General features: G+C 49.1%; 1 protein-coding gene across 3 annotated transcripts in view; it reads right to left on the reverse strand.

The window, feature by feature from the left end:
* Positions 1-12,320, reverse strand: part of CAPN13 (calpain 13) — a 78,433-nt gene that overhangs the window by 13,578 nt on the left and 52,535 nt on the right. For all 3 annotated transcript variants that reach the window (XM_038561197.1, XM_038561196.1, XM_038561195.1), the window contains 7 exons: positions 10,144-10,155; positions 7,761-7,963; positions 6,657-6,693; positions 6,260-6,316; positions 3,137-3,194; positions 2,968-3,026; positions 1,190-1,258 (listed from right to left, as the gene is read on the reverse strand). In XM_038561197.1, the coding sequence (XP_038417125.1) occupies positions 1,190-1,258; positions 2,968-3,026; positions 3,137-3,194; positions 6,260-6,316; positions 6,657-6,693; positions 7,761-7,963; positions 10,144-10,155 (495 nt within the window). The remainder of the gene's footprint in view (positions 1-1,189; positions 1,259-2,967; positions 3,027-3,136; positions 3,195-6,259; positions 6,317-6,656; positions 6,694-7,760; positions 7,964-10,143; positions 10,156-12,320) is intronic.

Here is a 12,320-nt window from a genome sequence, read left to right on the forward strand (position 1 = left end):
GGCTTTCTGTGCACCCTGGACTTTTCTATCTCTCCCTGGTTTTCATCGGAATCCTGATCAACACCACACTTCCTGGGTGACAAATAGGAGCTCGGACAGGTGACTTTCTGGGAGGAAGCATGCAGTTGCCACACGACCAGACTCAGGCTTCCCATCTGGGTCTCTGCTCAGCCGCCCCGCAGGAGTTGTTCCAAGGCAACCTACCCCCAGCAGGTGTGTGACCCAGGCCCACAGGGCAACAGTTACTATGAAATAGCAGCCCAAGAACGAGTTTGGGTGCCTTATTTGGTTTTGGTGAGTCTAAAGAAAGCTCTCAACTGGGATTCACTCGTTTGGTAAATCATTAGTTTGGTCATTTGTTCAGCATTTTTGAGTGCCTGCTGTATACTAGACATTAAGAAAGATGCTGGGGGAAGCAGATGAATGTGAGGAAGCCCCTGCCCTGCAGTCTAATGGTGGGTGGGAGACATACCAGCCATTACGATGCCCTGTGAGAAGCCAAATGACCCTGCCAGGGACAGGTGATACATCCTTGTATAGCCCCGTGGGAACACTTTATCACATTATTGTGGGTTCAAGCATTAGAAGCTGAGAGGGAAGTAACTTGGGCCTAGTGGCAGGTGAAACCTCACAGGAAGCGACTCTAAAGGCTGGACAGTCGGGGTGAATGATCCTGGCCAGCCTCAGAGTATCACAGCTGGGGTCTAAAGGAGCGAGTGGGATAAATACAAAGGCTCCTCCTGGACCCCAAAGTAGGGTCCCAGCTCAAGGATGTTGTGCACACCGCTGATGAGGTTAGACCTTGTCCTGGGAACAATGGTGAGGCCATGCTGAGGCTACCTCTGTGATTTTGTCCTAACTGGCAGATGGACAGAAAGGGAGGGAGATGAACAAGTGTACTGGGGGGAATGTCTCAGGGAGCCAGGGGAGAAGTGGGGAGGGCGATGCTAGCTGGCGGCCTTAGCCACAGTTCACAGTGACCCCTCTCTCCTTCAACCTCCTAGAGCGTTCCTCCGCTGCTCGGGCACTGCCATGTGTCTTCTAGTGGTGTGTGTAGTCTCCCTGAACAAAATGTGAGCCTCCTTGAGGGCAGGGCTGGGTTCCTCTTCTTTCACAGCCCTCAACCTTGTGCATGTGGGACACCCAGTAGATATTTGCTAAGCTGGACAAAAAGAGAACATGCCGGTACCTGGCAGTTGACAAGGCGGCCCCAGAGCCTCGCAAACTCCTCTTCCTCGAGCCGCCCATTTGTATTCAGCTGGTGGGAAGTTAAGAGTTAACTGTGCAGCATGCAGGGAGCAGAAGCCCCGTGACAGAGCCAGGAGCATGTCCATCCATCAACTAGTAACACCATCTTGGGAAGCCCGGGTGGCTCAACGGTTTAGTGCCACCTTCAGCCCAGGGCCTGATCCTGGGGACCTGGGATCGAGTCCCATGTCGGGCTCCCTGCATGGAGCCTGCTTCTCCCTCTGCTGTGTCTCTGCCTGCCCCTCTCTCTCATGAATACATAAATAAATAAAATCTTAAAAAAAAAAAAAAAACTAGTAACACCATCAGCCCAGTGTCACCTGGATGTGGCCCCACCCTAGCCAACCCCACTGTGTCTGTGGGGACCTGGCTTCGTTTTATTTTACAAAGGAAAATGGACAACCAGAAGGAGGAAACAGCCCCAAGAAAAGGGGGTCAGCATCCCTCGCAGCCAGGGGAAGACAAAGCCCAGAAGGCCTGCACCAGGAGAAGTGGGGTCCCTGGCAGGGGAGAGGAGGGAGGAGCACGAGGGCTCACTGCAGCCCCTAAAGCAGCACCAGGGTGCACGTGAGTGGAGGGAAGGCGCAAGAACCAGCCCTGCTCACCCCGGAGGAGTACAGTAGGTTTAATGAGAGCTAATGTGAGGAGAAGAACCCATCCTTGGAGTTGCTGGTGGGGAGCGGTGGGTGGGAGGTGGGGGGGCACAGACCTGCCTTTGCAGGGGCCTGGCAGACAGCCTCTAGCCCAGGGTTACCTGTCCAGGGCTGTGGGGGGCCGCGGGCCACTCTGATTCACCCGCAGGGCATGGGCAGTGTCACCGGGTGATTCCAAGCCACGGCCAGCGGAGATGGGGCCTGATTTATGATTTCCTCAAGAGGCCCTCTGGCTCGACCACGGCCTCCTCCCAACTGGGCCTTGTTAACAGTGGAGGAGCCGGGGATCTGTCTCACCCCGGGGAGGCCGCAGACGCCCAGTCTCTCCTGGGGAGAAATGGCTCACTGGGGGGCGGCAGTCAGGACAGGAGTCGGGAGCCCTGGGTTCAATCCCCAGCCCGGCTGCTCGTGCCCACGGATTGCTCCAGCCCCGGCCTCCGCACTAACGGGGTACAGCTGCTGTGTAGACCGGGGCGTTTTCTCCAAGTTTCAGAGGTTGTTATCTTTACTGAGTTGGGGCTTGTTGAATAAGGAAAGTGAAGACCCACCGGGTGGTTAAGGGGAGGGGTGGGAGGAAAACAGCCCCCATTGGTGCTGCCAGAAGGTAGTACAGAATGATGTTAGGACACAGATTTTGGGGGGCTGAACACTCTTCAAATCCTGGCACAAATGCTGACTGGCTGTGTGATTACTTAACAAACTATTTAGCCTCTCTGGACTCCCCTCTCTCTCTCTGTGAGGGATCATACTTCTTCTATCTAAGGGTTATTGCAAGAACTACAAGGAAAAGTGGACATCCCAGTACTATTCTTGGCATGCCAAGATGCCTGATAGATGGTAACCGTTGACACTGTTGCTGTGATTGTTCAGGAGAGGTGGTGGGTCAGCATAGAATCCACAGGAACCCAGGCTCTTTGGTGAGCCCTTAGAACCAAAGAGGAGAAAACAATGCGAGTGAAAAGCGTTCCTAACATCCTAATTAGACCCCCCAGGGAAGCCCACAGAGCAGATGGGCTCTTAGAGCTGCAGGAGTGTGGGGGAGGGGGTTGTGCACAGCAAAGGATACATCCATCAGAGCCACGATGCTCCGGCACTCATCCAAAGAGAATGTGTCCCCTGAAGTTCCTGGGGGTAGAGAACAGAGAAAATGGAAATGTCAGGGGTGGGGGTGACACTAGACTAGCTCAGCAGTGGGGATGATGTTGGGGCCAGTAGGCCTGTGGGTCTGACCTTACCTTTGAGAAACTCCTGGTTGAGAAGGTTCTGAAGCTGGGTGGCATCTATGTACAGTCCCTGATCCGAACAAGAGAAGAATGCAAGAATCCATGTGTGTCCAGGAGTTGAGGGGCACGCCTGCCTTACTCTGTAGAAGTCCTCAGACTTCTAAGCCCTTTGTTCCCGTTCTGCACCCATCCAGCCTGTCATGAAGCCTTTCCCAATTGCTCCAGATCATGGTGATGCTCCCTTCCCTGAAGGCCTGTAGTGCTCATCACTCCTGACCTTTGCTACCACATGTGGGTCACCTTGCATTGACTTCTTCTTTTATTATTGGACTGAAAGCAGAAGTTCCTTCCTCCTCACCATACCCGGCTCTTGGGAGCCTCTCAGGAGGTGTGTTGAATGAATCAACTCAGCCCTGTAGGTATGTTTCCCCATCTGCATCCAGAGAGGGATGGAGAGAAAATAGGACTATTGTGTGTAAGCGTGAGCATGAGCATGTATGTGTGCTCGCACAGATAGAAGAGAATGAAAGTGTCAGGAATCTAGGCTAAGAGAAGCTGCTCTAGTTGAGCACATCATTTAGCATTAGTCTTCCTAGCCACTGAAGCAAAGAGGAAGACATGGTTTTTCTTTGGATTAAAAACAGGAAGCAATGGAGGCTGAGGGAAGAGAAACTTTTCCTAGCCTAAACTTCTGAAGTTGTTAGCTGCATTCAATTTTCTACTAGGGACATTGAGCAGCTTTATGGGCAGTGTCTTCCATGATGATTCCACAGAGAAGCAGAGCCATGCTGTGCGTGGCCACTTCTTACGTGCGGGCTGCTAAAAGCTGAGGAGACGATGGGTCATCAGCACCCTGGGAGAGCTTTGCATGGGGGAAGGAGCTGGAGTGAGGTCCCTCAGCAAGTGGCTTTGTAGAGTGGGACTGGGTCAGGTGGAAGAAGGTGACCTTGTTGGGTTCTTCTGAGAACAGGCACCCCATAGACTGACAGGCATGCTGTCCCCAGGATTGGCCTCACCACCCAGATGAAAATGAAAGCAGCCCCACAGCCTGTCCTCAGGGGAGAACATGAAAAATGCTGCCAGTGTTTGAAATTGGCCCTCAGGTCATCCCTCCAACATCTCATTGGTGGGTTATGTCAGGAAAGTCAGCATTGTGTGCCCACCGTCAACAGAGTGTTTTCCTCAAAAGAATCATGTCACCTAACTTGTGGAGCAGTTGGCAAGGAACTCTAACTTACATGGGTCACCAACTAGAATATAAGTAGCTGTGGGACATGGACCGTGTCTCTTTCCTTCTATCCTAGGACAGCTCCTACCTGGTCCCTGCATCTAGGAACCACCAAAATGCTTGCGAAGATGAGGATAGGAATGGAGATGAGGGTTGCCTTAAACAAATACCCAAAGAATTGCATATCTGTCTCCACCACCTCAACATAAGATCCCTGAGGATGGAGGCTTTGCATTCCCAATGCTTAGTGTGGTACTTGGCACGTCCTAGGTATTTGGTACATGTTTGCCAATGGAGTAAATGGTAGACAGATGGACATGACTTGACTCAGAGGCTGAGCATGTCCTTCCTTTCTCCCAGGCAGACCCTGAGTTATAATACCATCACCACCATCATGGCTGAGGAAGGTAACCCATGGGAGTGGGAGCCATGTCATCGCGTTCACTTAAGGCTAAACAGATACAAGAGGTCAGGAGAGAAGACTCAGTGAGCCCATTTTGCTTTCATCTTTCCTTTGAGGATAGAACCTCTGAGGATAGTTTACAGATTGTGCAGAATGATGCTACATCAGTCCTGTTCAAGGGTGTGCAGCCAAGGGGCGAGAAGGGGGTGTAGCTCAGCCTATTCCACTTCCGAGCTGTGCATGTTGGCACAAAGCTGTCTGTGTCTTTTAATTCCTACAAAGGCCCCATCTGGGCTACCAGTTACCCTCTATGAAGAGACATTTGGTGGTTGTTTGGAAAAAACCCTGATTAGAGGAAATCTGTACCATTTGTCAAATGACAAATTATATTTTTTATTTCAGATGTGCAGGTGCATGAACCATGTCGAGGATTTTGCCATCTGCCCCTGAAGGAAGCCTGGTCTCAGGTATCCTAATTAGGTCCTGCTGATTGCTTCAGGGCAGTAAACTTAGTTTGGACATCTGCTCTGGAGAAGCTAATCTGTCTTAATTCAATGCAGATTGACTGAGCACCTTCTCTGTGCCAAGGACAGTGATAGATATTGGGGACAAGGAATGCGTCCTTGGGACGCATTTGGGAGCCTTTGGGAGCTCACAGGCTGGGGATAATCATCTGGACAGACCTTGTCTTGCATCAAGTGAAGTGCCTTCTGAATCAGCCCATGTATGGACCTGAATCCTGGGCCACTATTGATTCCATATTGAGCAGCTCCTTGAAACACATTCCCTTCACGACAGGCACATTCTTCATTTTTCCTTGCTTTTCCCTCTGGGCCAAGGCTGCCTGAATAATTTCCCTTTAAACTGCCTCCTAGTTACCCCCATTAGCCCTCTGAATGCCTGGCATCCTTCCTGTCCTTGGCCTTTGCCTGGCCCAAGACCAGCATAGTACACATGGTCATATCTATCTATCACTTTGCATTTCCCAAACCAACGTGACTATCAATGGAAAAAGGCCCATTGTGCAAAGCCCTTGGCAGCTGTTTTTATCTTGGCAAGTCAAGGAGTTCTTTATAACGGTTTATTAAACCATTAAGAAAATCCTCTGTGCACATAGGTGGCTTGGCAGGAAAAACACCATTGGTGCTTTCTGAAGCTGGCTAGCTCCCGGGAGGAATGATGCCAAGGGAGGTTGCAGAGCAGAAGGAAAGCTTTCGGGGGTATTGCTAATTACTTGTTTAAAGATTTAAAATACCACCACCCCCCTATAATCAGCCCCACCCTTACCAAGCTCTACACTCCATCCCAGATGTCACCCAGCTAGGGTGCTACTGCTCTCCAGGGTTTGGTAGCCAGATCAGTTCTGGAGACATCCAAGGTGAGAGTCTGATAAAATGACCCACCAAGTCACTTTCCTCTCTGTACCCTGATAAGGGTCTGGGAGAGGTTTCCTTGCCTCCAGTCCCTCTGTCACTGGTCCCTAAGTGCTAAGTAAATACTGTACCTGTTGAGAATATTTGTGGAAGATGCTTTCTTGAGAGTCACTTTCTGGAAGACTTGCCTGGATCAAAAGGAAAATAGTTAATATCAAATTTCTGGGGAAAGAGGCTATCTGGTACAGTGAAGGCACAAGAACTGCTCCCCACACCCGGATCTGAGACAGAAGCTTCATCCAGCAATCGGATAAAACTTGTAGGGGAATGGGAACACGAAAGCCTGTGGAAGGAAGGTGATGGGCTCAGGCTTGGTCTTTTGCCCTCTGCCCTGACCCTTTGAGCCATCATCAGGCCATTATGGTGTCTCTGTTTTCATTGTTCCGTGCTGAGGTAAGAAGGAGATAGAAATTCTTGGGGATAGGATGCGGCCAATGAAGCTCGCCAACCAAACCTTCAGATACCTACCTTCAGTGGTGTAAGATTGAGATTGCTGTCCAGATTCCTAGAAAACCAGGGAAACAGTGTGACATGGATGAATGGGTATTTATTTATTTATTTATTTATTTATTTATTTTATTGATGAATGGGTATTTAAAGGAAGCTGGCATATGGAGGACACTCTAGGTGGCATTAGACATTTACACTAAGGATCTGAGTTAAGGGCCCTCAGCACAGCACGATGTGAAGTGGGCGGCCATGAGAGTCGGCAGACAGGTAAGCATCATAACCACATGTCCAGGCTTTTGACTAGACATCATCAAGCTAAATAGCAAATGGTTCCTTTCACAACCACACACATAGGTACAGCGACCCCCATTGCCAAGATGGCAGATAAGTTTTGTCTTATGTTCCAGTTCTGGTGGTACAGTGACTATGTGACATGCTGGACTGAGGCATCACCCATGCTCAACTGTAACGATGGCCACGATGATAGCTTTAGGGACAATAGGGGAGAAGGTCCCCAACAGGATGTGTGCTTGGTGATTCCAGTCTTGACCACTGACTTAGCACTGAAGACTCTCCACAACTGGACTTTGTCTTTCAGACCCATATTTCACTGTCTCCCTGATGTACTGACCATACTTCCATCCTGGTCACATTCCAGACAACTGCCACACAGGCCATGTACCACCTTCCTGTGCATATGACATTGCTTATACCTCAACAGGCCCTGTGCTCACCTACTTCCCTGCTTCTGTCCATGCTTTCTTTCTTCTACCTGCACTAACATTTTCCTTTACACATTAGACTATGTTTTCCATCAAGGACTAGTTCAAATTGTTTCCAGACAATTGTCTCCAAGATGCCTTCCTAAGTCCGTCTTGCCAGAGTTGGGTCCCTTTCCTCCATCCTCCCATGTGACTCTGCACTTGCACCCAGCAGTGCCCCCAACCTGTTCATGGTTTCCTTATTGGTTCAGACTCTCTCATCACCCTTCGTGTTGAGCTTCTTGCAAGCGAGGCCCATGCCATGTCCTCTACTGACACAGTACCTGCTGTATAAGGTGACATGATGTGTCTTTATAAAATCAAGTGGAATAAAACATTTAGAAGCTCAGAGTTTCTGTACCTGTCACCATCTGGCATTTTCAGTAAGATTCGGAGCAAAAACTCAACTTCTTCTCTGTATGCAGAGATGACCACCACGTAGGTCCCAGGGTTCAGACTGAAGTACTTTGTGAGGTTGCGCTTGGTTTTAAAAACTACACCCTCGATAGCATTTCTGAACTGAGAAAAGAAGGTGGATGGCAACCTCTTCCAGAAGGGCTGGAACTGAAAGAAACATGAGGATGGTCAGAAAGCCCCTTACATGCATGGGCCAAGCCCCCCTAGAGAGACCCACCCCCCGTTCCAGACCCTTCTCCATTCACCAAAACAACCTTACTGACCCTAGAAAGAGAGATAAGTGCTTACCTGGATTTTCAAAATGCCACAGAGTTCAGAATGTTATTTAATATAGATGCTGACACCTACAATGAATGCGAAAAAATATGGCACATGGTTTTATCTCATTAAATCCCACAGTATCCTGGGTCTTGGGGGTTTATCTCTCTGCTTATATAAAGACTTCCATGGAAACGAGGAAATTGTTCCAACTCTGAATTACTTTTGGAACTCCTGAAGCTCCTTCTCTTCTGAACCTTTTATAGCACTCTTTGGACTCTATAGCACAGCAGAGTTGGATGGACCCCATTCTCTCCATCTCATCATCCCAGTAGAGCCCTGGAATTCCTTCTCATTGGAGAATAATAGGCTCCGATCATTTTCCTTTTATTTCAATACTTTCTTAGAGATAAAACAATAAATATAATGTAGTTCCCATTACCAGATGTCACATACATATTACATAATAAAAACCCCTTACTAAATAATTTTTTCCAATACAGTCAAGCATGGGGATTCCATTTAGAATGGTTTTGCTTTGTGAAATGATTATTTGTGAGCTCTGCCTTGGGGGAAAACAGGGAGAAAGAGAGAGTTTCTTTTCAGAGAGCAGAAACTGGGCTGGGCTACAAGATGAGATGGGAGATAGGTCACCATCCCAGGTAGGCAGCAAGGGCTGGAAAGAGCCTCCAAAATGATTTTACTGATGCTAACAGTGGGCCCAGCTGGCTTGTGTAAGCCCTTCTGGCAAAATCTATGAAGAGAACAATTCTCCAGAAAGCACTGTCCTGTGGCTCTGGGTACGTATGTGTGTAAGCACATGCATGTGCACACAGGGAGGCGTTATGTACAGAAGTGTGTGTGCCTCCTGCAATCCAGAATTTCCCTGCTTCCCTGCTCTCCTCTCTCCATTGGCCTCTTGAAGCCTTGTCCAGACTCACTATCCTTTAGAGCAGACTTGCTTAGTGGCAGCCAGGAGTGTATGTGGCATGATGGAGGCTCTTGGTCTAGCACAGAGACCCAGCATCAAATTAATAGGAGTCTAGTTGCACACAGACCTGACCCTGTGGTTCTCAGGGTGGGGTTTGTGCCCTTTCCAGGGTCAAGTCCTTACTCCTTTCTCCAGCTCTGGGAATTAGAACACTGATTTTTTTCCTTGCACTTGAATCTCCCTCAAAACCCTTCCAGAAGTTCTACTCCCATGACCAGGGTGCCAGAAAAAAAGATCAGATCCTAAACCCAACTCTGTGGCTGGGCCACTGTTGTTCGTTGTCATCTGCTTTCTGTCTGGGCTTCTGAGTATATCCTGCTTAGAGACCCCCTATCCTGGCCTCTGTCTACCTATTGGGGCAACTCTGGAAGTCCTGGAGGAGCTGCCCAGGACCCAGAAAAATGCTACAGGTGCTACATTTTGGTGTGGCTACATCCTGCTCCCTCCCTGCCATCCTTGGTTCTCAGGCCACTCGCACCTCCACTGGCAGCCACAGTCCAGCAGAGCCCACATCCACTTAAGGGGTCTGAGTGCCTGTAACTCCATCTGACCTTTTCCATCCTTACTCTTAAATCACCCTGTACCAATGCCAAGCCAGAATAGCTACTCGGGAGAGGTGGCAATTTGGTTTGAGGAGCTAGATATGCTCTGCAGGTGCATTTGTAGAGCGTGCCCCCTGTTTGTGGTGGATTTGGAGGCTGACAAAGAATATGAGGCTAAAGTCCCCCTAAGATGCCATTAGCTCTGCTTGTTATCTTAAATAGGAAAGAACCGGCTATAATTAATCTTATCTATTGAAGGTCAAATTCCTGAGGATGGTTTCATGGTTGCAGCCCCTCTTAGATGTCAAACCAAAGAAAAGCTCAGGGTCTTCAATCTTTAGACCAGGATAACAAAAATATGTCCTGTGCTGTTGATCTGCTTGGACATTCTAAGTTTGTACCTGGTACCGGACAGAGCAAGACTAAATTTGCAGCCACGGAATGGCAAGAGACATGCCAAAGTTGCGGGTGTTGAAAGAGGTGTAACAGTTTACCAATGCACAGCAACAAAGGCATGAGAAGGCAGTGAGCCATACCTGAGGGTCGACCTGTGGGGAAGAAAAAAGAAAGGCAGGTTCAGGAATCTAAACCAAAACACACAGGCAAGCAGATGCCAACAGCCCGCTCAGGGCCCTGTGGTCCTTCTTCCTGCGGTCAGCCTGTTCTCTGCACACCCCAGAGGATGGGACCATCCCTCATTCTCTCTGCAGAGATGTGAAAAGAAAACCTAACCTGTTGTAAGTTGTAGGGAGTTCAAGACGGAAGGACTCGGGAGGAGACTCTCCCTTTGTCAGCTCAGCCAGGTGTGGTTATTCTTCATAGCAATGATGATAAAATCAAGGAAGAGCAAGATGTCAATAGGGCCAGAGGTAAGATAGAACCTAGACCAAATGTCAGCTTCCCAGCATCAGGAGCTCCAATGTGAGGAAACTTTTTTATTCCATCACGCCACTGTGAAATATGGGAGGAATCCCTGGGTTTATAGGGAATGTATGTGTGCGTCTGAATGGGAAAATACTATCTTTAGTCTTTCCATGTGGCAGAAAGAAGCACTGAGGATGCAGCCCCATTTTTAAGCCACTCTGCTGTCTGCAAGGTGCTTCCCTGTAACCCTGAAAGCAGACCCTGGGACCCTGTTTTATGGGTGTGGAAACAATCCCAGCAGTCTAAGGAGCAGAGGAGGAATAAAGCAAGCTGCTTTGCTTCCTTGGTGATGAAGACCCACCACCCAACCCTGTCTTCCACTGTTGGTGGGTTTCAGTTCTTTTCTCCTGCTTATCCTATCATCCTGGCCCCCTGCAACCATGCATACAGACCAGTTGATTTGCCCAGGCATCCTTTTCTGGGAACAAAGAGTGAGCTGGAAGGGAGGTGGGAAGTCCTAGCCTCAGGAGGGAAGCCTTGGAGTAAAGATGAAATGGCTTATCCACCCTTGTCTTTTTTCTCTGTCCTGTCTTTTACCCTGCCTTTCACCCATGTTTATTGTGATGTAAGGCAAAGCAGTGCTCCCATAGGAGTTGGGAGTCACAGGACCACACCGGGGCCATAGCACCATATGTAGCAGTCATGCAGGCAGAATGTACCCACAAACAGCATCACAGCCCTGTAGACTTCTAAGAGTCTTGTTGCTGGCATGCACATAGCATATTTCTCAGCTAAACTGGGAAAGGAACCCAAATGTCTCTTGAGTTGCCAAAGTCTGGACAGTTCTTTGGTGTTTAACTTAATCAGGATCCTGAAAGATCCACTGGAGACCTCTGGTCTCACTGCATTTTTAGCAAAGTATACAGTTGAGAAATACATCTCTGGCTGAAAAGTAGACAAGTGGGCTCAGCAGCGTTTAAAAACAGGATTACAATCTTGCCAGGGCTCCTGAACTCTAATGATTTTGGGCAAATTGGTTAACACAAGGCTATTGTGATGCCCAGCTCTGGGGCACCAGACTCATAGATGGCAATGTGAACGGCATCCCCAGTTGTGCAGAGGCAGCCCTCTTTCCCTCTCTGGGCTTCTGTTTCTCATCAGGAGAGGTCAGTAGTCCTCATTAGGAGAGAATAGCAGGGCTGCCCTCTCCTGCTACTCTTTCCTGATAAGAGAACTAGTCAATCCTGGCTGGGTAGGCCAGATGCCTCAATTCCTCTCCAGCCCTTTTCCTTTGTTCTTGGAGGTGAGTTAGGAGACTCTGAGGATGAGAGTCCTCTTGGAAGGCACCTGAATCACCAGAGATTCTTGGCCAGAAGCAAGGGAAACCAACCAGGGTGGGATGCGCAAAAAGCCATTTATGAGAATTCTAGAGAATGCAGCTGGGAAAGTGGGTGGGAAGCAGTGGGGACAGCTACACAGCTGGATGGCAGCCCAGGATCTGCCTGCACTGCTGCTGCCAGGCCCCAAGTTTTGCTGTGAATAATTCCTTGTCTGGTCCTCCTTCTTTTAGTGACTTTCTCAAGAGTTCAAACCCAGAGTGACCTAGAGTATGGGGGCAGGGGAGGTAGGCATGAGAGGAGCATCTAATTGGTTAAGCCTGGCTCACACATCTACCCCTTTGCATCCAGGGGCTGGGGAGGAAATACTTGGTCTCTTTGGTTGCTGTGCTGAGAAACTAGATCCTGCCTTCCACCAAGTGGAAGAGAGATCAGGTGCCTGGTGGTGAGGAAAATGACAACTGTCTGCTGCTGCATCTTTAGATGTCCTTTGATGGTTTCAGGCACCTCAG

Source organism: Canis lupus, chromosome 17 (genome assembly GCF_011100685.1).
Source record: "Canis lupus familiaris isolate Mischka breed German Shepherd chromosome 17, alternate assembly UU_Cfam_GSD_1.0, whole genome shotgun sequence".
NCBI lineage: Eukaryota > Metazoa > Chordata > Mammalia > Carnivora > Canidae > Canis > Canis lupus.